Source organism: Oryctolagus cuniculus, chromosome 12 (assembly GCF_964237555.1).
Source record: "Oryctolagus cuniculus chromosome 12, mOryCun1.1, whole genome shotgun sequence".
NCBI classification, from domain to species: Eukaryota; Metazoa; Chordata; class Mammalia; order Lagomorpha; family Leporidae; genus Oryctolagus; species Oryctolagus cuniculus.
The window spans coordinates 29,001,178-29,028,669 of record NC_091443.1 but is presented as its reverse complement, the minus strand read 5'-3'; the positions used below and the strand labels follow the sequence as shown (position 1 = coordinate 29,028,669).

The 27,492-nt window shown below is 38.5% G+C and overlaps 1 protein-coding gene across 1 annotated transcript in view; it reads right to left on the bottom strand.

Moving 5' to 3' along the window:
• Positions 1 to 27,492, bottom strand: part of MDGA2 (MAM domain containing glycosylphosphatidylinositol anchor 2) — an 896,755-nt gene that overhangs the window by 126,779 nt on the left and 742,484 nt on the right. The window contains exon 9 of the mRNA XM_008269620.4: positions 21,606 to 21,875. Coding sequence (XP_008267842.3) covers positions 21,606 to 21,875 — 270 coding nt within the window. The remainder of the gene's footprint in view (positions 1 to 21,605; positions 21,876 to 27,492) is intronic.

The window sequence follows — 27,492 nt, the reverse complement described above, 5'->3', positions numbered from 1 at the left end:
ATCCTTTCATGATGAAAACCTTAAGCAAATTGGGTATTAAAGGAGCATTCTTCAACACAATCAAGGCAATCTATGACAAACCCACAGCCAGCATCTTAATGAATAGTAAAATATTAGAAGCATTCCCACTGAGATCTGGAACCAGACAAGGATGCCACTCTCACCACTGATATTCAGTGTAGTCTTGGAAGTTTTAGCCAGAGGCATTAGGCAAGAAAAAGAAATCAAAGTGAATCAAATTGGAAAGGAGGAAGTCAAACTATCCCTATTTGCAATGACATGATTATATTTATAGGGGATCCAAAAGATTCCACTAACGGAATTCTGGAACTCATAAAAGAGGTTGATAAGGTAGAAGAATATAAGACTAACACACAAAATCAATAGACTTGGTATACACAGACAATGTCAAAGCTGAGAAACAACTTCTAAGGTCAATCTTATTCACAATAAATAAAAAAATGGCCAGCGCCGCGGCTCAATAGGCTAATCCTCCACCTTGCGGCGCCAGCACACCAGGTTCTAGTCCCGGTCGGGGCACCGGATTCTGTCCCGGTTGCCCCTCTTCCAGGCCAGCTCTCTGCTGTGGCCAGGGAGTGCAGTGGAGGATGGCCCAGGTGCTTGGGCCCTCCACCCCATGGGAGACCAGGAAAAGCACCTGGCTCCTGGCTCCTGCCATCGGATCAGCGCGGTGCACCGGCCGCAGCGCGCTGGCCGCGGCGGCCATTGGAGGGTGAACCAACGGCAAAGGAAGACCTTTCTCTCTGTCTTTCTCTCTCACTGTCCACTCTGCCTGTCAAAAAATAAATAAATAAATAAATAAATGATTAAATACCTTGGAATAAACATAACTTAGGATCTCTATGAAGAAAATTATATATAACAAAAATTATATATATAATTATATATAACAAATATATACAAAGGTATATTTACAATATAACAAAGATCTCTATGAAGAAAATTACAAAACATTAACAAAATAAATAAGACACAAAAAGATGGAAAAATCTTCCATGTTCATGGATTGCAAAAATCAATCTCATAAAATGTTTATACTACCAAAAACAATTTACAGATTCAATGTGATACCAATCAAAATACTTAGGACATTCTTCTAAGATGTAGAAAAAATGATACTGAAATTCATATGGAAAACACAAGATAATCTGAACAGCTAAAGCAACTTTATACAACAAAAACAAAGCCGAAGGCATCACAATACCAGATTTTAAGACATACTACAGGGAAGTTATAATCAAAACAGCCTGGTATTGGTACAAAAAGAGATGGATAGACCAATGGAAAAGAATAGAAACACCAGAAATCAACTGAAGCATCTACAGACAACTTTTGACAAAGGAGCTAAAATCAATCCTCGGAGCAAAGATAGCCTTTTCAACAAATGGTGCTGGGAAAACTGGATCTCCACATGCAGAAGTATGAAGCAAGACCCCTACCTTACACCTTACACAAAAATCCACTCAAAATGGATCAAAGACCTAAATCTATGACACAATACCATCAAATTACTAGAGAACATTGGGGAAACTTTATAAGATATTGACATAGGCAAAGACTTTTTGCAAAAGACCCTAGAAGCACAGGCAATCAAAGCCAAAGTTGACAAATGAGATTACATCAAGCTGAGAAGCTTCTGCACTGCAAAAGAAACATTCAGCAAAGTGAACAGCCAATGGTCTGAATGGGAGAAAATATTTGCAAACTATGTAACTGATAATGTGCCTGAAAGTATCACTATTTTCTTGAATATGTATTTATGAAATACCTGAAATCTGTATAATTTAAATAAAATGTTCATAAAGAAAATAATATTTGAATAAAACCTTTTATACAGTACTGACTGGACACATAATGTGTTCAATAAATATTACCTCCCACTGCAACCCATTAACACAAAAAATAAAGAAGTTAAAATAAAACTCTCCAGGAAGATTTGTATAAGCTGGTTTTACTGTTTATTGTCAATAAGCACAGGAATATGAAACAATTTTAAAACTAAATTAGATAAATTTAAATGAGCTCCCATTTATTTTTTTAAACTTTAATAAAGCAGTATTTCAACACAACTGAATCACCCTTGCTCCCTTTTTGGCATCATCTTAAGGAAAAAATTATTTATGCAAATCACTGGAACATATGCCAAATATATATAGTTGCCTTGAGCCTTACAAAATAAATACATGCATTTATCAGATAACAACATTTCAAATTAAATGAATATTGCTTTTACCCTATAACTTATACTTTGCAAAAAAATGGTGAAAATATTAATAATGTAAGTCCTGTTTTTCCACATAAAGCTTATAGTAGAACCTGGTCCAAAAATTCTAAAAGGTGATTTGGATTTGATGAAACAGTTAGCTTTGACACTTGGCATGCAACTTGGAAATTGCCTAAACATTTAAGGAAAGTTTGAAAATAAAACATGTTAGTTCATTGATGTTTAACTTGGAAACACCTAAGTAAATGTTATGTACATTAAAACCCCACATTTTAGAGAAATATAATCTGGAGAGCTCCTTTGAGAATACAGATTTTTGACCACTGGTGAAAGAGAGACTTGTATGCAGAGGAAGAAGAAGAGGTATCCTCCAATTATCCTTTCATTTGTATACCATAAAGATTTCCCAGGGGCCTTCACTCATCACTGCTCTACTAAGTGTTTTAGACACATGCCAGAATTGTGTGCATAGGGATGCAGTTTAATAGTTGCTCTATTGTATTTTTACTCTTCATCAGGACTCATGGAACAAGAAAAAATAAGAGATAATACTACCTCGAAGTTATATAGGAATTAGCAGCATACAAAGAATTTTCACTAATACTAAGTTCAGTCTTCAGAGAGGTGGTAAAAGAAAAATAAGCAAAGGAATATTAATTGGTTTGCATAACAAGCCTGAATAGTTAAAAACAGCAACATAATTATGGACCTAAAATAGACTATTTTCCTCACTGAGTCTGAAGATTGTCTCTCAAAAAGATCTTAATGGGTATTTCATCAGAAGGAATGCAGAAATATAATTCACTAAAACAAAGAAAGATGGCATTAAAACAGAACCTCTGATTCCTACCGTCCTTAAATTATAGTCATACAGGGGCTGGCGCTGTGGCAGAGCAGGTAAAGCCACTGCCTGCAGTACCAGCTACTCCAATTCTGGTCCAGCTCCCTGCTACGGCCTGGGAAAGCAGTAGAAGATGTCCCAAGTCCTTGGGCCCCTGCACCCACATGGGAGACCTGTAAGAAGAACAAGGCTCTGGCTTCAGATCAGCCCTGCTCCAGCCGCTACGGCAATTTGGGGAGTGAACCAGTGGATGGAAGACCTCTCTTTCTCTCTCTTTCTTGCCTCTGTAGCTCTGCCTTTCAAATAAACAAAATCTTTTTTTAAAAAAAATTACAGTCATACATCACTTAACAATGGAAACGTCTTATGTAGAAACATAGAAATTTGTTGTCAGGTAATTTCATTGTTGTGTCAACACCACAGAATAGGCTACTACACAAGTAGGTGGCATGGTATACTCTGTTGCTCCTAGGCTGCAAACATCTGAAGTATGTACTGGTACTGAATATTGGAGCATATGAAACAATATATTTGTGTACTAAACATATCAAAGGAGATTTGTTCATAAGCACCAAATATTGGTAATACATTGAATTATACTACCTTAGGTGATAATTTTTCAACTCTTCTTAGAATCTTATGGGGCCACTGTTATATACCTGGTCTGGTGTTCACTGAAATGTTATTATGCAGTACATGAATGCATATTAGATCAGGAATAATATGAAAACAAAAATATGAGAAACCCTTCTTTATGGAAATATTATAGCAAATATTCCCCAAGGCAGAGGAAACACAAACCTATTTTTGCTTCATTTTATATTTTCAAAAATCATATTGTTAAAATATGAAATGTGTTAATTGTCATTCTGACTTTATTATTTGTGGATGAGGAAAGATGGCTACTCTGACCTGCCACACTTAACTACACCACAATTATGGCCTTAGGTCAATTCTCCTTTGCTTACAAGTCAAGATCTACAGACTAGCTCTTCAAAAGTTATGCCCCTTCTTTCCCGTATCACCACTTTCTCAGTGAGCCAACTCTAGAATATTTGAGTGTGGTTGGGTGGGAAACAGAGAGATAACTGACACTGCAATAGAAATTCCATAGATGTCACTACATATCACAAGATAGCAGCAAAAGCAGATGCAGAAAATTATTAAATGTACATAGTATCCAATTCCTGAGATTTCACAAACACCCCATGTTGCAGTGAGTGTACCTTTGTTAAAAACTTCCCATTTTAAATGAATACTGAGCACAATCAGTCTGTTTTTTCCAGCTCCCCCCGTACATCCTTTATCTAAGACATACTTCTAAGTTATCTGTTAAAGAATCGAATCACTGAAGCACCTAGCAAGTATTTAGAAAGTCAATTGCTAATTCTTACCTGGTACAGAGAGGGAAGAACTCCCTCTAGTTCTGTTAAATATAAAATACATACAAGAGCATTTCTGAGCCAAAATGGAAAAATTCCCAGAACTCTGCTTACTTAACAGGTTCACATATTTTAAGCCCTGGAACTTCTTCCTGACTGTTTTTACAAATCCCCACAGGACTACTCACAGGTAATCTTTGCTTTTCCTTTCTTGCTTCAACTTCCACCTATCCATTGGAGAGGCCCATGAGTCTAGGTAGCAAAGGCTAACCACACCATCTACCTCCATCGTCTCCAATGTTCTGTCTCCAGAAGCTTCCAGCAGTTCACTGGGTGTAGAATGGAGTCATAAACTGGCAGAAAATTGCTGAGCTGACATAGAGAGGTAAGAGAAGTTCCTATACTTATACCCCACTCCTTAGGGATGATTTATTCATTAGACTACTGGAGTCACAGCGCCTGGGGCCCAGAAGGTATTAAGGGACCAAGAAACCTTTTAAATTTTCATTTCTTTTAAACTTGGAAGAAAATTAACATAAGATTGCATAAATAATAGTTGGAATTAGTTTATTTTTAAGATGTAGATATAGTTATATATATTTTTAAAGATTTATTTGAAAGAGTTATAGATAGAGGGAGAGACAGAGAAAGGTCTTCCATCTGCTGGTTCACTCCTCAGATGGCCACAGCTGAGCTAACCCAAATCCAGTAGTCAGGAGCTTCTTCTAGGTCTCCCACATGGGTGTGGGGCCCAAGCCCTTGGGTCAAACTCCACTGCTTTGCCAGGCCATTAGCAGGGAGCTGGATTGGAAGTGGAGCAGCCAGGACTCGAACTGGGGCCCAAATGGTGCTGCAGGCTGAGGTTTTAACCCACTGTGCCACAGCGTGGGCCCCTAATTTTAAACTGTAACTTATTCATGTATTGTTCAGAAGAACAAGCGGTTCACAAAGACAAAAGGGCCTAAAACCCAAAGAAGTCTCAATGCTGCCCTGTCACTCAGTGCTTCAAGCTCCTGCTAACGTCTACAGCTTGACACCTGCACGCCTCCGTCAGTTTAAGACATTAGCCCACACCGCAGGAGCACAGGAGACCAGATGTCAAGGGACATTCAGAGGAACGAGAAGACACCTTTCCCTTCCATCACCTGACTCTTCTATGAGGCCTGCTCTTCCCCTCTAGGAACTGATTCTCCTCCCCCCAACCCGACTGTGTATATTGGTTAAGTTGGGGGGGGGTGGATATATATGAATTTGAATTACGTAGATGAAATAATCTATGAAAAGCACCAATGTACAAAATTTGAAATAGAGTACATCTAAACAAGGAAAAAAATCTCAGAGGATAAAATATTAGAGAGTTGATTTATTTGGGTTCACGCCTTATATCAGACACTGAGATTTTTCTCTTCACTTCATACACCATAAATACATCTGTATAGATGGATAACTTCCCATGAAATTTTCTTGGGTCTTCCTATTCAAGATTTTACAAGCCCGCTTCCAGTGTTCTACCTCATAAAGAAAATATTTTAACTGCACCTTCTAAATCATTGCAAGGAAGTTTAATATTGGGAATAAAACAGTTTGTTCTAGATTTACAAAAAGAAGAGATCATTTATTTCTCCAAGACAAGAAGAAGCTATTTAAAGGCTCTTTTTAGTTGCTCCTATTTGTCAACTTGCATTTGTTTTTTTTTTAAATATTCACAACTTCCTACAAAATGTCAACATTCTTATCTATTATCTATTTTATCCTTACAGAAGATAAAAGTGAAGACAGGGGATCGGAACTTTGCCTCTAGGAAGCAATCATCAAACCACAAAGCTACATTCTAGACTAGGCTGTCCAAAGCAGGTCTCACTGGAAGATCCAAAGCCTCTGGGTGTGACCGCTCACAAGCGTGGCAACCCCTGGCTGACGGCTAAGTGGAGCTGCATCTAGGCTCAGTGCGTCCTGTGACATCCTGTGCCCTGGAATAAGACTCCATGTCCTTCAAGAAAGCAGCTTTGGATCCTCTTTAGTTCACACACAGACACTGTACAGGCTGATGGGTTTCATGATAAGAGGGTACTTCCACTATCCAAAAAGGATGGCTACTTATCTACTTTGCCCTCTGTGAATATAGAATTTTAAACCACAATTCTGTGTCTGGGACTCAACCATATTTTCCACATCACATCACTACCTGAAAGTGTTGTCCACTCAGGAATTTATAAAAATAAAGTTTGTATGGGGCTGATGTTATGGCGCAGTAGGTTAAGCCTCAGCCTGCAATGCCAGCATCCCTTAAGAGCACTGATTGAAGTCCTGGCTGCCCCACTTCCAATCCAGCTCCCTGCTAAAGCATCCAAGGAAAGAGCAGGAGATGGTCAAAGTCGTTGGGTCCCTGCCACCCACATTGGAGACCCAGATGGAGTTCCTGGCTCCTGACGTCTGCCTGGCCCAACCATTTGGAGAGTGAAACAGAGGGTAGAAGATCTCTCTGTCTCTGTCTCTGTCTCTGAATATCCCTGCCTTTCAAATAAAAAAAAATAAACCTTTTAAAAGACGTGACTAAATCTCTAATTTGAGAACTGCAAGTATTTTATTAAACATTTAACTCAGGAATAATGAATAACGAATAGGCTGCAAATAAATGTATTCAGTCTCCCTTGAATCTACACATCCTCTTATAACTTAGCAGTTCCAAACTATCTAAAGCCATGTCTCCATTTAAAGGGCCATTGGCTGTCAGGTGTGTGTTGTGGGGAACAGATGGATGACTGATTCAGTGGCACCCAGGCTGAGAGCACTGAGTGTTCAATGGTGTACTTACAGACCACATTAACTTCTTGGCAGTTGCCACTGCTGTACACGTGGGTGGCCCATCAGTGAATATGAATGTGCTGAATATCATTGAAGCAGGGAGCAAAAGGAGATCAAGCGAGTTGGAGAGAAGCCCAGAAAGTCTGCTGTTTATCTTCTAGGAACATTTATTTTGACCAAATCACATAACTTGAGCTAATAAAGTGGATTAGGGTGTGAATAAAGGAAACTAGTTATTGAAACTGCATCACTGTGATGCTGTGAGAATAAATAAAAGATCCTTGAACAAGAGAAGGATTAGAGCACAAAAAGGTGTTCTAATCACGCTGCTAAGAAACACTGGTCTGGATTTGAGTATGAAGCAGTGTCAGCCAGCAGTCAGATCCTAAAGTGTCCAGTAAGTGTCTTTTTGCTAAGTTCCTTAAAAATGGACAAAGTTCATTAGAAATGTGAGAGACAGAGATTTCTTGAATAATGCTCACCTAAGCAAGGGGAAATTATTAAGACTATGGTTATATTCTATGGTGGGAAATCCCAAAGTAATTTACAAAATAAAAACCTGTATTGATTTTCCTCACTTACAGCTTTGTCACAAAATCTCCCCTGAAAAATGATGCCTGATCAGGCTGTGTGCTGTCATGTGTGGGATCTCCCTCTTGCCCGCATTAACTGCTTTCTGGCATGCCTTTGCAACAGGTTCTGCACTGATCTCGTCCATTAATCATTCTCTCAGGGTGATGGACAGAGGCCAGGTGCCTAAGGAGACACTTGGAGGCTTCAGAGATGGCTTTGATACCAGTGAAAAAGTCCTGTGAGTCATTCATAGATTACAGCCACTTGATATCTATTGGAAAGTCCAAATACACTGAGTGCTAAACAGGCTCTTACGAAAGGAACAGAAACAGTACGCAGATGATAGTCAACTATTTACGTGCGGATTTCTACTGTCTACTTTTTTGTCTTGGTTTTTATTCTGGTTCTATTCTTTGAGGGACACCTGAGATTTCAGATTTTTCTTATCTTCTACAAATGAGATCTAAAGCAGATTCCAAACGAAGGTAAGGAGTTGTGAGAATAGTTTTGGAATCCTATAGCCTCACTTACTATGCTAATCTGTTTTCTCTTTATTCTACAGTACAACAAGTCTCTGCTTAAGAAACAGGTATGCTCCAAAGCCCAATTCTTATCTTTCTGAATAACTTTTATACATGCCCTCTGATACCAACAGGAGAGTATGAGGTCATTTTAGATTCTTGACATAATTGCTACTGTCTCTTACTTAAAGCAAGAAATTATGAAGTACTTATTTCCAAGTCTAGCTTACTTGACAAATATCCATTTATTTGACAGCACTTTTTAAGCTATAATTTGCATTCAATAAAACACATATATTGTAACTACACTTTTTTTGATCTTGGAAAAAAAATATTACTCTGTAATCATGACTCTGAAGAAGAGACAAATTTCCATCACTGCACAGAGTTCACTTCTACCTTTTATAATCAATCATCTCCACCCACAGTTCAAGGTAAATGGGAATAGACTTTCTATTACTGAAGATTAATTTCTCCTCTTCAGGAAAGTCAAATAACTGGAATCATAAAGTATAAACTTTCTGTGTCTGGTTCTTTTCATGTAGCATTGTTTTCAAAATCCAATCATCCACAGTATTTCATGTATCAGTATCTTACCTGTTTTTAGTGAGGAAAATTCAGTTAGTAGAATGCAAGTCATTTTCACTTTTGATGGGTATTTGGGTTGTTTCTAGTTTGAAGCTGTTACAAACAAAGCTGCTATTAGCATTTGGGCATAAGTCTTTGTGTAGACTATATATGTTCATTTCTGTTGGGTAATAATCCAGGAATGAAATCATAGAATCATTTGGTAAGTGCAACTTTGAGTTCATAAGAGAATGACATTTTTTCATATAAAAATTTCATAAAATATCCTGATTTTATTTTGCATTCCCACCAGCAGTGTGTGATAATTTCATTTATTTTATATCTTCAGTGCTACCTGGTATTGTCAGTCATTTTTGCTTCAGATATCACAATGTATGTATAGTATTATTGTAGTTTAAATTTATTGATAACTAATGATGGTGACTAGTTTTCATATGCTTTTTTTAAAATAAACTCATCTTTTTAAAAAAATTTTTAATATTTTTTATTTTTTGCCAGGCAGAGTTAGACAGTGAGAGAGAGAGAGAGACAGAGAGAGAGTTATAGACAGTGAGATAGAGACGGAGAAAAAAGTCTCCCTTCCATTGGTTCACTCCCTAAATGGCCACTATGGCCAGCGCTGCGCCAATCTGAAGCCAGGAGCCAGGTGCTTCCTCCTGGTCTCCCATGCGGGTGCAGGGACCCAAGCACTTGGGCCATCCTCCACTGCCCTCCAGGACCACAGCAGAGAGCTGGACTGGAAGAGGAGCAACCAGGACTAGAACCCGGGGTGCAGGCGCCTCAGGTGGAGGATTAGCCAAGTGAGCCACAGTGCTGGCCTTCATATGCTTATGTGTCAATGTTCAATCAGACTTCTTATCACTGAAATATAGGAATTATTTCTATACTCGATGTAAGTCCCTTGTTACATATATGCATCTCAAAGACTTTCTTCTAGTCTATTACTTGCCTTTTTTTATTTAAAAAAATAATTTGTATATTTATGTGAGAGGCAGATGGAAAGAGACACACAGAGAGATCTCTCATCACTAATCTACATCCCAAATACCCACAGCAGCTGGGATCAGGCAAAGCTGGACTCAGAAGCTGAGAACTCGATGCAGATTTCCCACATGAGTGGCAGGAGCCCAGTCACTTGAACCATCCCCTGCTGCATTCCAGGGTCTGCAAGTGCAGGAAGCTTGAATCAGGAGCCAGAGCCTAGCAGTGAACCCCGGTGCTCTGATATGGGGTACAGGCTCCTTAGTGAACATCTTAACCATTAAACACCTGTGCCTTTTGCTTTCTTACTGATGTCTTGGAGAACAGAAAAATATGGTACCAATAAAGTGTAATATGTTTTACCAGTAGCATTTTTATTTAATATCTAAGACATTTTTTGCATATTTCAAGTTTGTGTAGGTTTTGTTATTTTTCTTCCAGAATCTTAAAGCTTCTTACAGTTAGATTTATAGTTATAATCTTGCAGGTAGTGCAATGTCTTGTGATATGTTAATTTTTTTCCATCTGAATATCCAGTTATTATAGTATAATTTATTCTCAAGACTAGCTTTTCTCCAGTGGATTGTGTTGATTACTTTGAAAAGTCAAATGACTACATTGCTGCTGTATATGAAACTATAGAAGTCTATTACTGGGGGCTGGCGCTGTGGCACAGTGGGTTAACACCCTGGCCTGAAGCGCCGGCACCCCATATGGGTGCCGGTTTGAGACCCAGCTGCTCCATTTCCAATCCAGTTCACTGCTATGGCCTGGGAAAACAGTAGAAGAGGGCCCAAGTCCTTGGGCCCCTGCACCCACATGGGAGACCCAGAAGAAGCTTCTGGCTCCTGGCTTCAGATCGGAGCAGCTCCAGTTGTTGCGGCCAATTGGGGAGTGAACCATCGGATGGAAGACCTCCCTCCCTCTCTCTCTCTCTCTCTCTGCCTCTCCTTTCTCTGTGTAACTCTTTCAAATAAATAAATAAATCTTTAAAAAAAAAAAGAAGTCTATTACCTGATTCTCTATTTTCTCCCATGGATCCAGATGTTTATTTTTACAAAAAACAAAGTAATCCTTTATAGTAAGCCTTCAAGTAAGGTAGTACGTGTTGCCAATATAGCAATAAATAAAAAATTAACAAGCTAAGATAAGACATATTCAAGTGGTTTTTAAAGAAATATTAATGGCCTAAATATTCATTCAGCAAATGGACTGGAGTTTGGCCTTGTGGAATACACATTATAATAGTGGACATGGTAAAAAAAAAACAATAATAACAAATATAATGACAACGGGTACATAATTCCTGAGCTTGGTAATATTCTGAAGAAATGATCTCTGGAAAGTGACGATCCGAGGAAGGAGCTGGACACAGAAGACCTGCAGTAAAGCGTTTTCCAGAATGAGAACTTTCCCTTTCGCTCCTGAAAGAAGGGCTGCCCTTCTTGCTGATGAATGTCCACTCCAGCCAGCCTGCGAGTCTCCCTCATGCTTAGGTTCCTCCCCCTAATGCTTCCAGTTACAGCTAGTGGTTTCCTGCTCCATGCTAAGGCCAGGAAATGGCCCACCCATAACAAAATACAGAGGGAAAATCCTCACCTGTAAGACACAGTCCTCTCTCAAACTAGCCCCAGCATGTTGTCACTGGCTGCTTCTGCTCCAACCTAATAATCTCAACACACTTCTTCCTCCAAGGTGCAGCGTAAGTGTCATTGGTACTCAGAATGACTATACGTCAGATCAGCCATTTCTTGATTTGATATGATCATACTGTTTTGCTTTGAAAATACCTTCATATTGATTGGCTTATTTGATACTCCTAAAATCATGGAAATATTATCTCACACGCGGATAAAGAGGCCAAGACCACAAAGAGTCATATGGGTAGTATAAGGCTGTACAATTAGAAGCTGCTTATGTTTGACTTTTAGAACTATCTTTACATAGTGAACACAAAAACAGAGCCATACTCACAATAAATTATTCAGAATAATTTAATACAGATCAGAGAAGTTCATATTTTTACCCCTTATTAAAATTTTATCTGGGATTTCTGCTGTGACATTGTACTTAGCACTGTGTACTTACTTGGGTTCTCAACAAAACACTATAGATTAGGTTGTTTAAATAGGTATTTATTTTCTCAAATTTCTGGAGGATAGAAATCTTCAATCATTGTTTCTCCACATATTCATCGTGTTCTCCTAATGGTGGAGAGTGAGAAGCATACTTTCTGATTTTTCTTATTATATGGTGGTAATCCCTTTAAACTGTCCTCATGTAAAACTAATAACTTCCCAAAGAGACCAACTCCAAATACCATCACCCTGGGAGTTAAAGCTTCACGTGAAAATCTGCAGGAAGAGGACACAACTAATCTCATAGCCGAAGCCTTTCTGAGTTTGTGTCCTGTCTCCTGCTTCTGGTTACATGGAGATTTTTTTTTTTTTATTTGACAGGTAGAGTTATAGACAGTGAGAGAGAGAGACAGAGAGAAAGGTCTTCCTTCCGTTGGTTCACTCCCCAAGTGGCTGCTACGGCCTGCGCTGCGCCAATCCGAAGCCAGGAGCCAGGAGCTTCCTCCCAGTCTCCCATGCGGGTACAGGGCCCAAGCACTTGGGCCATCCTCCACTGCCCTCCCGGGCCACAGCAGAGAGCTGGACTGGAAGAGGGGCAACCGGGACTAGAACCCGGCGCCTATATGGGATGCCGGCGCCGCAGGCGGAGGATTAGCCTAGTGAGCCGCAGCGCCGGCCAAGATGTGGTCATCTTAACTTACTTTTACCTTGAGTCCAGCTATCAGTTACACTCCCCTCCCTGGCCTTCTGACCAGATTTCTAAACTTTGATGTATAACTTTTTCAAACCTAAGTTTACTAAATTCAATTAACTATAGGACTTACCATGTTATTTAGCCCTAAAAAAGCACAGACATTTTTCTCTCTCTAGAAATATAGTATCGTGGGAATGATGATTTTCTTAGTTTATCTATCACTTTATCTGTTTTTAATGAAATGTAAATGCCTAAAAACTACACTAAATTGATCTTTGACATGGCAGTCATTTGTTAAGAGAGCCCAATAATAGACTTTGATAGCAAGACTGCTTTCATGAATCTTTAATGGGAAAAATTATGATATTTTAAGATTATTTATTGAAAAGCAGTTACAGAGAGAGATACGGAGAGACAAAGAGAGACCTTCCATCTGCTGGTTCATTACACAAATGGTAGCAACAACTGGGGCTTGTCCAGGCTGAAGCCAGGAGCCAGGAGGTTCTTCTGGGACTCCCACATGGGTGCAGGGGCCCAAGGACTTGGGCAATCCTCCACTGCCCTGCAGGCACATTAGCAGGGAGCTAGATCAGAGGTGGAGCAGCTAGGACTCGAACTGTTGCCCATAGGGCTTTTCGGCACTGCAGGCCATAACTTACTGCACCAAAATGCCGGCCTCAAATTATGATTTTTTTAATGAAGAACTTGTGAGTATTGCAGAGAACTTAAGGAGCCATCATGCTACTGTGAAAATAAAGAACATTTTAATTAAATTTTTATTTAAGTGTGCTATGAATTATTCCTGATGTGTTTACTGGGGGAAAAATACACTTTCCTAAAATACTATATAAATTTATATTGAATGTCAAGATATATATTTTAGTAAAACTTTTTTCTAAGTGATAATACTAGCTTCCTTAAATTGCATTTATATTTTATTCTTGCTTTTTCAGATTGTACATGGATTCACCTCCATTTTATCTGGTTTTATTATTAAAAATTCTTTTAACACCACTAATAAAAGAGTCACTGAGTTATCAGAAAGAACTTGAACTATTTATTCTTGGCTTCCTGGGCTTCTGTCACTTATCTGTCAAAGAAAGGTGACAGAATCTCTTCAGCAAATGCATTAGGGATGTCAGGTATGTGGGATCACTTTGTACACCAGAGAATGCTATGTATTAAGTTGTTGTTTCACATTTTTTACTATAGGCTATTTTTTAATGTAACTTCAACGTAAGGCCAAGCTAAAACATTAGGATCCACTAGTCTATCCATTATATCATTTAAAAATCTAATTAAATGAAATTCTTGCCCTGAAAACATTTGCTTGAGATGGAAGTTTCTTGAATTTTAAAATTGTCACAGGGAATTTCACTAAAAGGTATTTTTTTCATTTTCACAGTAAGATTAAGCTGCTCTTATTTTTCATAGCTAATAAGGACTTTGTAACAATCTTATGTCATTTATTTTAAATACTCATGAGAAACAAGGATTCGTGCCAGCGTTGTGGTGTAGTGGGCTACACTGCTACCTGCAGTGCTGGCAACCCATATGGGCACTGGTTCGAGTCCTGGCTGCTCCACTTCCAATCCAGATCCCTGGTAATACGCCTGGAAAAGTAGCAGAGGATAGTCAAAGTGCTTAGGCCCCTGCACCCATGTGGGAGACCCAGACCAAGCTCCTGGCTTCAGCCTGGCCCAGCCTAGCCACTGGGGACATGTAGGGAGTGAACCAGTAGATAGAAAACTTGTGTCTCTCCTCTCTCTGTAACTCTGCCTTTCAGATAAACAAATAAATAAATCTCAAAAAAAAAAAGAAAAAAGAAAAGAAAAGAAAATGAAACAAGTATCTAGATGAACAGCACAAAAATAAGCACTGTTAGAGAATAAAACACACTTCAATGTAAAATCAGAATACAAAAATAGAATATTTGACTAGGAGTCAAATCTCCTTTTGTTTCTATCCTTTCTCCTCACTCTGGAACACCAGGAAGATGCTAGAGTGCTAGAGTCCTCTAAAATCCTGCCACAGGTAATACCACAGCCTCACATCATTCTGAATCTCTACATTCACTGAGTGACATTTTGAAAACTCTCCTCATGCCTGGTGCTGTGGCACAGTGGGTGAAGCCACTGTCGCCCATGCAGGTGTCCCATATGGTGCCGGATGGAGACTTGGCTGTTCCTTTCCCAATCCAGCTTTCTGCTAATGGCCTGGGAAACAAGTAGAGGATGGTGCAAATGCTTGGGCCCCTGCACCCACGTGGGAGACCCAGAAGAAGCCCCTGGCTCTTGGCTTTGGATCCACTCAGACCATTAGCAGGGAGCTGCATTGGTAGTGGAGCAGCCAAGACACAAACTGTGCCCATTTGGGATGTCAGTGTTGTATGCAGTGGCTTTATTTGCTACTCAACAACACCAGCCCCAGAACAAACATTTTTATACCAAAGGTAAAAGTAATTTTCATGGCAAATTTTTATCTGGTAAATCCTATTTGCTATGACTATGGGAAGAATTAAGTATCATAATAGAGCTAGCACTTACATTCATATGTAAATTAGGTTCTAACCATAGTAATGGCAGGAAAGGTTGGCATGAGTTGCTACAGACCCTAAATTAATTCCCCAGGGTTCCTACCTCCTGGTTTTCATGTCTATGTAATTACCTTGTATTGAAAATGGGAGAAAATTGTTAATTCTTTCTAATGAGTAGAAGCCAGCAAAGGTGGTTAGATGTTACTTCCATGACGGTGTTAGGTTATGCAGGAGTCTATGTCAGCAGACTGGAGCTAGATTCTCCTTGTAGGCCTGATGAAGTAAGCAGTCATTGTGGAGAAGCTCGTGTGACAGAGAATTGCAAGTGAGTTCCAGGACCTCCAAGTACTCTCTAGTCCCTGACTATAGACTCCAGCCAAGAACCAGCACACGCCAGGGCTCTCTCATAATGTAATCACAAGGAATCACTTCTTCTAAAACATGAATAAGGTTGGGAGGACTTCATCCCCACTTGAACTTCTAGATAAGAACACATCCTAGCCAACACTCTGTGGTCTTGTGAGAGCCAAAGCCAAGAGTCAAGCTAAGCCATGTCTGAACTCCTGACACACAGAAACCCTGAGATTATAATTATGTGCTATTTCTACATGTTAAGTTTGCACTAACGTGTCTTGCAGAAATATGTAAATGACACAGCCCTCTTAAACCCATTGTCCTTATTATTAAAATTTCTTTCTTGTGATTATAATTTAAACATTTTCTTATCTTTTTAATTATTCTAAGACTTTTGATGCTCATGGCTCCTTGAAAAGGAAGTATGACTAATAGAAATAGCATAAAGTTTACAGATCTGAAACCATTCATACAGTATTTTCCTTTACAATCTCAGTTTGAGCCCCATCACAACATTTTCAAATAAAGCCAACTTCTCTCTCTCTATGTAATGTAATTTATACATACAGTCTTTACTGAAGGTGAAGCAATATGATGTCATTATATCCAGTGACATGCAAGCATAAAGGGTATGAAAAATTACTGGGAAGAGTCCTCAAAAAGAATGAGTATGCTTTTACTTTAGGCTGAACTGGGGAAGTAACGGTTGGAACTTAAGTAGGTCTGTGAGATGTGCCATTTATTAATGATGTTTGAACAATAAGATATAGGAGGCCTGAATCCCTGAGAGCCTTGTAGCACCAAGCCATCATTTTAGTTTATGAAATGATACATCAAGGACTTAGCCCAAGTGAAATGATTTTCCATCCTGTTTAAATCATGGTTACTTGGAACTTATTGATACTTTCAAGTGTTCTACAAATATTAACATATCTAATTGTTTTGTGAATCACAAAAGTGTAAGCTTTCACAGCTTGTATTCTCTCAAGAACAAAATTCAACATAACTGTCAGAAAGTCATATAAAGGTAGTAATAACTATAGAAGAAGAATATAAACAGAGGCTAGTATTTCAGAATAAAGAAGCATGTGAACAAAGGCTGAGAGTCTTGAAGTGTATAATATTTGGTGGAAGGCAGTGTAGTTCAGTCTGAATATAGTTTGGAGAATTGATATAATTTAGGGAAATATGAGTGTGAATATTTTCTTTGGAATATTACTAATGAATGGTCTGAAGAATTCTGACAATGAGGAATTTGCATACCATCCAAGAGATCATGAGGAGCATCAATATTTCTCACTTAGAAATATAGATCTAGAAAAATAAAATCAAGCAATATAAAAAATGGCGTGAAATAGTAAAAGGCTAAAAGTTCAGAGGATAGATAAGAGACTATTCCAATATCCAAGAGGAAAATATGAAGCTCAAGAAAGGCAACATGAATGAAAATAAAACTATAGTTTCAAGAGATTAAGCAAATATAAAACTGGACAAGGTTTTGGGAGAAATTACTCATTGTTCTGTTTCTGGTCTCTAATCTACTACGTTATACTTAGTAAGTACATAGCAAATAGTTGTTAAGTGTTTTCCTGATTGCAAAAAATGCCATTAGTTGAGAGAGTATATACTGATTATTTTCCATCCATTTATAAATTACGGGTACACAATAAAAATTTATATAATACATATCCACTGTTATCTATTTAAAGAGAAACCATTCCTTCATTTAAACAAATATAAAATTGTCTTCATTGAGCACATTCCTAACTATTTTACAGGTCTACGTCAATATAACTCTGTGCATATATTTTCTGGAAGTTATAAAGTCATTTTACTTTTACTTTAGGGACATCATATAAGATGGTGATTACTATTTTCTTTGACCTAAAACCTAGTGTAATAACTATTTATGGCTATACTATCACATGATATTTAAGCAACAAGTCAAAAAAGCTATATATAATATTTTCACAATACTCATTTCCTCATCCAATCCACTAATAAATATTAGTCTCTTGATATCTATAAATATTTCAATAAAACATTCTCAGAAACAAGTCTGTTAAAGGAAAGATATATAAAGATAAACTGGTTAGTGGGAACATAATTGGAATAGCCTAGAGCTAGATACTGATTGCTAAATATTGAGGAATATCAATCAGAACTATTTAACACATGTATAATGAAATACTTTATAAATCAACACTACATTTTACTGCCAGCAGCCTGTTTTTTTTATTATTATTATTTTTTTATTTTTTGACAGGCAGAGTGGACAGTGAGAGAGAGAGAGAGAGAGAGAGAAAGGTCTTCCTTTTGCCGTTGGTTCACCCTCTAATGGCCGCCGCGGCCGGCGCGCTGCGGCCGGCGCACCGCGGTGATCCGATGGCAGGAGCCAGGAGCCAGGTGCTTTTCCTGGTCTCCCATGGGGTGCAGGGCCCAAGCACCTGGGCCATCCTCCACTGCACTCCTGGGCCACAGCAGAGGGCTGGCCTGGAAGAGGGGCAACCGGGACAGACTCCAGCGCCCCGACCGGGACTAGAACCCGGTGTGCCGGCGCCGCTAGACGGAGGATTAGCCTAGTGAGCCGCGGCGCCGGCCCGCCTGGTTCTTAATGTTCAAGAAAACAGTAAAGGTGTATTTTTATTGACCTCAAGTGCAAGATTTAATAAAATCTGCCAAGAGATTCTTTTATCTGGTTTCAGGATGTTGGAGTCATCTTGTCTACCGATCATGTAAACAGATCATAGCATTTCAATGGGAGTTGTCCCTTGTACATATATTCCCCGAATTATATTGTATTTTGGATTCAACCTTTTACTTTTCTTCAAACCTACAGTATATTGTATGTGGAGATCTTGAAACAATGAGGTTAACCTGATGACTGAAAAATACACATTCTAAAGAAATTAATACATGGGGCTATTTCCTCTTTCTCTGTGGTGCAACCTATAAAGGTCTATTCTTTTTGATAGCTATCAAAATCTACTTGCTGCACCCCAAGTATGTTGATTGGAAGAATGTAGCCCATGTTTCCTCTGGTCTCAGCTTGCCTTCTGGTTCAAAGAACAGAATGTGGATCACATAATAGAGAGCAACTGAAAATTTCCAGAGGCAGCATGGATCGAAACCTTCTAGCTATAACAAAACACTGTTACCACAGAATGGTTTATAAAGCCAAAAAGGTTGAGGAAAGAGATTTAGTTAACTTTATGGAGTATTTTAGTTTGGAGAGATTAATGAATGAAAGTGAGGTGATTCATTCACATTCAGATGTGAAAAATAATAGTCTCTGAAGAATTCCTATAGATTTTATAAATAATACATAAACAAAAATTGAAAGCAGTTTTGTGTTAATGGTTTAAGAATCAAAATGAGGGCCATGCTGTGGTGCAGTGGGTTAAACCGCTGCTTGGGACACCTATATCCCATATCAGAGAGCTGGTTCAAGTACTGGCTCTTCTTTTTTAAATTATTTTATTTTATTTATTTATTTATTTTTTATTTTTGACAGGCAGAGTGGACAGTGAGAGAGAGAGACAGACAGAGAGAAAGGCCTTCCTATACCGTTGGTTCACCCTCCAATGGCCGCTGCGGCCGGCACACCATGCTGATCTGAAGCCAGGAGCCAGGTGCTTCTCCTGGTCTCTCATGTGGGTGCAGGGCCCAAGCACTTGGGCCATCCTCTTCTGCACTCCCAGGCCACAGCAAAGAGCTGGCCTGGAAGAGGGGCAACCGGGACAGAATCTGATGCCCTGAATGGGACTAGAACCCGGTGTGCCAGCGCTGGAGGATTAGCCTATTGAGCCGCGGCGCTGGCCAAGTACTGGCTTTTCTATTTCTGATCCAGCTCTCTGCTAATGCACTTGGGAGGCAGGGAATGATTACCCAAATACTTAGGTTCCTGCCAGTTACACAGGAGAACCATATAAGGGGTTCCTGGCTCTGGGTCCTGGTTTTGACCTGGCCCAGCCCTCACTGTTCACTGTCAAATTGAACAGGAGGAAGGATGCTATTTCTCTCTGCCCCTCCTCCTCTTTCAAATACACAAAAGGTTAATCAATAGGCTAATCCTCTGCCTGCGGCGCTGGCACAGCTGGTTCTAGTCCTGGTTGGGGCACTGGATTCTGTCCCAGTTGCCCCTCTTCCAGTCCAGCTCTCTGTTGTGGCCTGGGAAGGCAGTGGAGGATGGCCCAAGTGCTTGAGCCCTGCACCTGCATGGGAGACCAGGAGAAACACCTGGCTCCTGGCTTGGGATCAGCGCAGTGCGCCGGCTGCAGCGCGCCGGCCACAGCAGCCATTGGAGGGTGAACCAATGGTAAAGAAGACCTTTCTCTCTGTCTCTCTCTCACTGTCCACTCTGCCTGTCAAAAATTAAATATATATATATTTATATATATATATATATTATATATTTATATATATATATATAAAAGCTTCAAATTCAACTGAAACTTAATAAAAGGCACTGTCAAACAAAAAGGAAGAAAAATCAACAGAGGACAGTTTCATGTTCTTTGGTTAGCTGGTTATATTTCATTTAATTAATAATACACTTTAGGAAGCAGTCAATATTTTCAGAGTTCTCTTACCAGTAAGAATTTATCACTAAGAACTAATGTTATTAGTGAAGAGGTCTTCAGCTTGAAACACTGTGATAATTTTTTATGACTGCTTTTTGAAGAGTACATAAATTCAAGGTTTTTCTCTTACTAATATAAATACTGAAACTATTACAAGTAATTCTACCTTGGACAAAAGAACAATGAGAAGTATTTCCTTTTATTATATGGCTAAACTCTATTTTGAAAAGAGCACAGATTTACTTTAGTACATAAAATATAAAATAATATAAATATGTAAGGCTTAATATTGAGAGAATACTTAAAAGATATTAACATAAGAAAGTGTGAATATATCTCCCTAGCTTATTAAATGCTAGGTACAATTTATGTGGGTACTTCAAATAGTATGGAATGCGCTATAAAAAGATCTTATTTTAATGCAAAAAATTTTGAAATCTATGTTAACAAGGGATCTTCAAAAGATAATGGAAATGAGTATTTTGAAAAAGCTATTCATCTATTTTCAAATTTGTATGCAACAAAATAAGCTGATCTTTCTCTCTAAAAATTAACTTTTTCTCTTTTATTTACTTAGATGGCAGAGAGACAGAGACATACACACAGACAAGCAGGATCGCCCGTGTGCTGGTTCACTCCCCACCCACAATAGTGGGGGCTTGATCAGACTGAAGACAAAAGCTGGGGACTCAATCCAGGTCTCCCATGGGTGACAGGGACCCAATCACTTGAGTCATTATCTGCTGCTTTGCAAGCTGCACACTAACAGGACACTGGACTTCGGAGTAGAGCCGGGACTTAAACCCAGGTACGCTGATACGGAACGTGGGCATCCTAGTGTCTGCAACACTGGGTCAGATACTTGTCCTTAAACTTTTACTTTTTTTCCAGGAACTACTTGAATCTCCATATTGTTTTTCTGCGGAATATTTTTAAAATTATGGCAGACTAAGAACAGAATGGAAAGTTATCATACATTGAAAATAAATTCTTAAGTGAATGGATAGTAAAAATCACTTTCTCTGCTATTAAGAAAACAGGAGTAGGCATATCTTCACATAATTTTAGACTTGACTTGCATAAGAAACACATAACTATTAATACCTGTAATGTGATCCAGATGAAACTAGTTAACATCACTAGTTCTCACTTTATTACTAAAATACTCAAAATAACTAACCTCATCACTGACTCAATTTGAATTCAAGTTAACTTCTAGGTAGTCTAGAGGCACATGTACTATTTTAACTATTAAAATAGGCTGGCTTTGAAAATAAACAAGCAGAAAGTCTAATTTGCAGATCCAAATTGCTCATGGTATGCTCCATGGATTTAAGAAATGTTTACATTTTTATATTGACATAGACTTAACGTCCCTTGGTCTAAAAAAATAAAAACATAAAAGCAAAAATCTGGAATCTTACCTGTAACAAGAAAGCTGCATCTCCCAGCTCCAGCTTCATTCATGATGCTACAGTTGTAAACCCCATAGTTCTCATTGGAAAGACTCTTCACCGGGTACTCCGTGTACTCCTGAGAGTCAAACTGACCCGTCCGTAATAACTTATTGCCCAAGCGCCACTCATAGGTCAGTACCCGTATTGGATAGGCTCTCAGCACCCTGCAGCTCATCGTGACACTTCGGTCCTGTCCTTGCCGGATCTCCAGGAACGCCGGTTCCACGGCAGGGGGATCTGATAAAAACACGGTGGAGAAGAGATGAAGGATATGCCTTGCAATAAGCCAATGGCCATTCTTATTATGAGAACTTATTTTTATAAACACAGTCCCAAGTAATAGGGAAATAATTTTTTTTTTTAAATTTACCCAGAACACCTGGTACCTTATTCATTTTCATTCACTATGATTGCTAACATGGTTAGATACAAATATTAAAGTCCTTGTGAGGGCCAGCTTGCGGTTGCAATTTCATGCGTGGACTTCGCTATCACCAATGCTGTGCTCAGTTCAAAATGACAATTTTCTGGCACTCCCTTCAGAGTGGGAATGTGTAGACTGGGTTTCCTGCTGCTCTAGTCCTACCCATTCAAGAGCTACTTAGACTTTTGACTTATTAGATATTAGGCAACAAGATATACAAACATGTGGGTTCTTTTACACTCCTAAGTATTAGGTTGGTTTGTTATACAGTAAGATAATTTAAAGAAATGCCCTTTACCCTTCAAAAACATGGCAGTTTGATACTGTATCTGGAGGCTTGGTATAGGAAAACAAAAAGACAAGAGGATAACCCAGACAGGACAGCATAAGTGTCAGACAAAGCTGGCTCTGGAAAGATATGACTTCAGAAGGAAGCTAACAGGAGAACATTCAATTTACTGGATCAGTAGAACAACTTGAAAACCTGGACAGCAAGTAATGGAGAGGGTCAAAGAATCTGGAAGCCAAAAAAGCTGCCGTCAAGGGACGGAACTTTTTTGGAATTTAAATATTACAGAGGCAGAGAAATCTGGAGTGCTTACAAGATCAAAGATACATTCAAAAGAATGAAATGCTAAAATGGAGTAAAGCTTAGTGATACTGGAGTCAAATGCATACAAGTGAATATACATTTGCTCTCACTTTTTATCTATGTAACAAAACTAAAAGTGTGCAAAGATTTATTCTTAAGAATTTCTTTAAAGTGGCAAGGGTTATCAATGAAAATAATTATTCTTAACACAGGAAATATTCTAAAATACATATTTACTTAACTTGCTGTGAGGGGCCACTGCTGTGGTGACTCAATGTCGATGTCCCAGATTGGAGTGCCCAATAATGCATCTCAGGAAGCAGTGAAATACAGCCCCAGGACTTGGGCCCTTGTAACCCATGTGAGAAACTTGAATAGAATCCCTGGCTCCTGATTCAGCCTGGACCAGCCCAGGCCATAGTGGCCATTTTTTGGGAGGATGGGGGTTTCGGAGGTTGGTTGCTCTATCTTTCAAATAAACAAATGGATCTAAAAATTTTTCTGTGAGAATTATTTGAATTACTCTGACCTACTGGATTGCTTAAGTAAGTTTTTTAGAGCCTTCTATATATGAATGTGACATTTTTTTCTGTACCTAAAAGATTCAACCTTTTCAATTGTTAATGATCTATAATCATGTCTGATATGGTAGTTAAAATTATTTAAAAACAGTATACTTTCCTGAATTTTAATATAGTCTAAATTAGAAAGCATAATTTCTATAAAAAAGACCACTCAAAATATTTGTACACAGGGTGGTTCCTTAATTTAAAGAAACCTCATTTTCCAAAAAGACAGGAAGTATGAAACTGAACACATTCATTATAGTCCAATCAACTATGACTATGGTAACATTCACATTCACTTCAAGTGCCCAGGCTATTAAAGAGCTCAACATTTTAATCTTTGTATATGCAGGGAGAAGGACTGATATTTGCAGTTATGATTTGATTTATAATATGAAGTCTTTGAATATGATGAAGAAAGCTTCAGATGTTAAAATTAAGAGCTCATGATTCTGATAGACTCAGTTTTTTCTGTTGTCACAGTTATTCAATATACTTTATTATGAATTACTTAGCATTATGAAAGTGAAATAAATGAATATGTTATGAGAAAAATAAACTTTCATATGAAATATTAAAAAGTAAAACTCCTTAGAGAAATAAATAGGAACGTATTTTTTCAGTTGAGCAAAATGATTCTTAAAATATTAGTTATATAACTTATTAACTTATATATTATATATGATTTAAAAGTCAATCAAAATTCTCACTACATATATACTGAATGATGATAAAATTAAAATAAAATTATATTTGTTGATACTGAAAGTGAATATTTGCTAGGCACTAGGTAAGGTATTTATAAGACTTCCTTTTATAGCAGTCACCCATTTTATAGAAGAGGTGAAGACTACAGAGGTTAAACAAACTCATTCAGTTACCAAACAAAAGGTATAATAAGGATTAAAAAAGGCAATCTGATTCTAGAATATATACTCTTAACAATTATCATTTTTGACTATAATTACTTCCAAATACAAATATTATCAATAGTGTATGGTTTGTCTTTATTCCTCAAAAGGGCTTTGAAAATTTTACCCCATTGGTTATTTTCTTTAAAGATTTATTTTTATTTTTTTGCAAGACAGAGTTATAGAGAGAGGTAGAGACAGAGAGAGAGGTCTTCCATCCGCTGGTTCACTCCCCAGATGACCACAACAGCCAGAGTTGCACCGACCTGAAGCCAGGAGCCAGGAGCTTCTTCTGGGTCTCCCACGTGGGTGTAAGGGCCCAAGGACTTGGGCCATCTTCTACTGCATTCCCAGGCCATAACAGAGAGCTGGATCAGAAGAGGAGCAGCCAGCACTAGAACCAGCGCCCATACAGGATGCCAGCGCTGCAGGCCAGGGCTTTAACCGGCTGCACCACAGCTTCAGCCCCACCCCACTGGTTATTTAAAATTATCAACTAAAATAGAGATTGATGTGTTCAAATTACTTAGAATTCAAAACTTTCTAGGTAAAAAACTGAAATCATACTTTGTGGAAAGCATGAAAGTATTGCAACACAACTGCTAGGTTAAGGAAAAAGTGCTAATGGGTTGTTACAAACCAGATTCAAATTGCGGTTTATGTAGAAGGGTACTCCATATATATTATGTATTACTTGTAAATTAATATATCTAAGTGCATACAAAACAGTAAGTTGTGAAGGTTAAGGTGTAATGTACTAAATACATTATGGGTTTTAAGTGTATAAAGTGCTCAAAATTAATTCCAAATTTGACATTTTCCTTTCTTGCACCTATAGGCTCAAGATGTCTGACAGGTATTCCACAGTGAGGGTAGTTCCATGTTCAAGTTCATTTACAGATGCCTAACACTTCTGGAAAGGGAAATGCATGAAAATGCTGGATTATTTAAAAATGTGTACAAGTTTTTGTCTTAAGGGGATCAGAGATTAGTTTATGAGTTCTTTTTATTTCGCATATGAATAAAATTTGTCTTCATTTCTTGAGAACAACTGCCTGCTTCAGATGTGTATCAAAAGTGTAAGACAGGGGCCAGTGCTGTGGCGCAGCCCGTAAAGCCGCCATCTGCAGTGCCGGAATCCCACATGGGCGCCCATGTGAGTCCACCTCCTATCCAGCTCCCTGCTATTGCACCTGGGAAAGCAGCATAGGATGGCCCAAGTGCTTGGGCCCCTGTACCCATGTGGGAGATCCAAAAGAAGCTCTTGACTCCTACTTTGGTCTGGCCCAGCTCCAGCAGTTGTGGCCAGTTGGGGAGTGAGTCAGTGGACGGAAGATCTCATTCATTCACTCTCTCTCCCCTCCCTCCCTCCCTCTCTGTAATTTTGACTTTCCAATAAATAAATAAATCTTTTTTAAAAAAAACCTATAAGACAGGAAGTACATTTAACATAAAATAGATCTACAATATATGATCCAGCAATCCCATCCCTGGGCATATATCCAAGAGAAATGAAATCCATATGCCAAAGAGACATCTGCTCCCCATGTTTATCACAGCACTGGACAATGTATGTATGTATCCACTTATGAATGGATACAGAAAATGTGGTATATATCCACAATGGAATATTACTAAGCCATAAAAAGATGAAATTTTGTCATCTGCAACAACATGAATGGAATTGGAAGTCACTAACATTAAGTGAAATAGGCCCCAAACAGAAAGACAACCACCAATGATCTCACTCCTAGGAGGAGTCCAAAAATGCAGGATCTCATAAAGTTAAAAATACAATGGAAGAGGCCGGCACTGTGGCAGAGTAGGTTGGGCTGCCACCCTCAACGTGAGGATCCCATATGAACACTGGTTGAAATCTGGGGTGCTAATGCACCTGCAAAAAGCAGCAGAAGATGGCCCCAGTGCTTAGGAGTCCTGGATGAAGCTCCCAACTCCTGGCTTCAGCCTGCCCAGCATTGGCTGTTGGGGCTATGTGGGGAGTGAAACAGTGGATGGACTCTTTGCCTCTCTCTCTTTTGCTCTCTCTCTCTCTGTAACTCTGCCTTTCAAATAAGTGAAATAAATCTTTTTTAAAAAATGGTGGATGCCAGAGGCTGGGGAGGGATTTGGGTATCGAGGGATTAGAAGAGATTGATTGATGGGTACATACTCATAGCTAGAAAGGAGTAAGAAGACTGGGGGTTCTATTCCACAGTGTAGTAATTATAAATAGTGTTAATAAACTGTATACTTTTCTATCTAAAAAACTTAGAAAATAGGATTTGGTAAACTTTCACTATAAAGAAATGTTAAATACTTGAAAGCATAACTATGTTTACTCTGGATATTATACAATATATATGGGTAATGAAACATCATGTGGTCCCTAATATATAAGAATGCTTTTATATGTATGTTAATTTAAAATAATAAAAACAAGTCATATTTAAATAAGACTCTTCAAACTAATTGTAACAATATTAATAGAAAGCATCTTAAAATCCTTATGGGAGTATGATACCACAGATATTAAAAATAGAGTTTTATTCAGTCACTAATAGTAAAAGAAAAGAATGTTCACTACTTTGGAGTATGTTAGCACAAGTATGACCACAATTAAACATTAGAGGGGACAGCGCTATACCTAAACAAGTCAAAAGGTTTCCCAAATTCTTGTCATCTGCTTTTTGCTAGCTTTAAAGGGACTAGAGAAACTGCACTCAATAATTAACATATCCAATATTTACAGGAGAAATCTAAAATTTGGAGTATTAAGTCAATGGATGAAATTCTTCCTTTTTCCAGTAAAAATAATAAAGTGGCGACACACAGTATGATGACCTCTAGCTCCATGAATACACAGAGGTCCTGGGAGGTGATGTGCCAAAAGACAGCAAGGAAGACCCACCATTCCCCAACATCCTAACTCTACACACCTCCTCCATTTGGTTCTTCCTAAGTTGTAGACTTTATAATAAACCTGTAAATGTAATTATTTTCCTGAGTTCTCTGAGTTGTTTTAATAAATGATCAAATCTGAAGTGAGATAATCAGGAACATCTAAATTTATAGCTTGTAGATTACAGATGCAGGTGGCAACCTGGCATCTGAATAGAGGCACTCTTGTAGGACTGAGCTCTTTAACTCGTGGGTTCTGAACCAGCTCTGGGTTATAGCTGAACTGAATTAATGGATGTTACGTTGCTGTTGGTAAGTCAGGTAATTGATTCAGAGATCAGCTCTTTAGAGAAACTTTAGGTTGGACATTAAATTTGAATCAAACAATTGGTGAGTATTTAACAGTACAGAAGGATTTGTATGGGAAACAAACATTGGCAGTCTTCAATCTGCTGTGAACTCA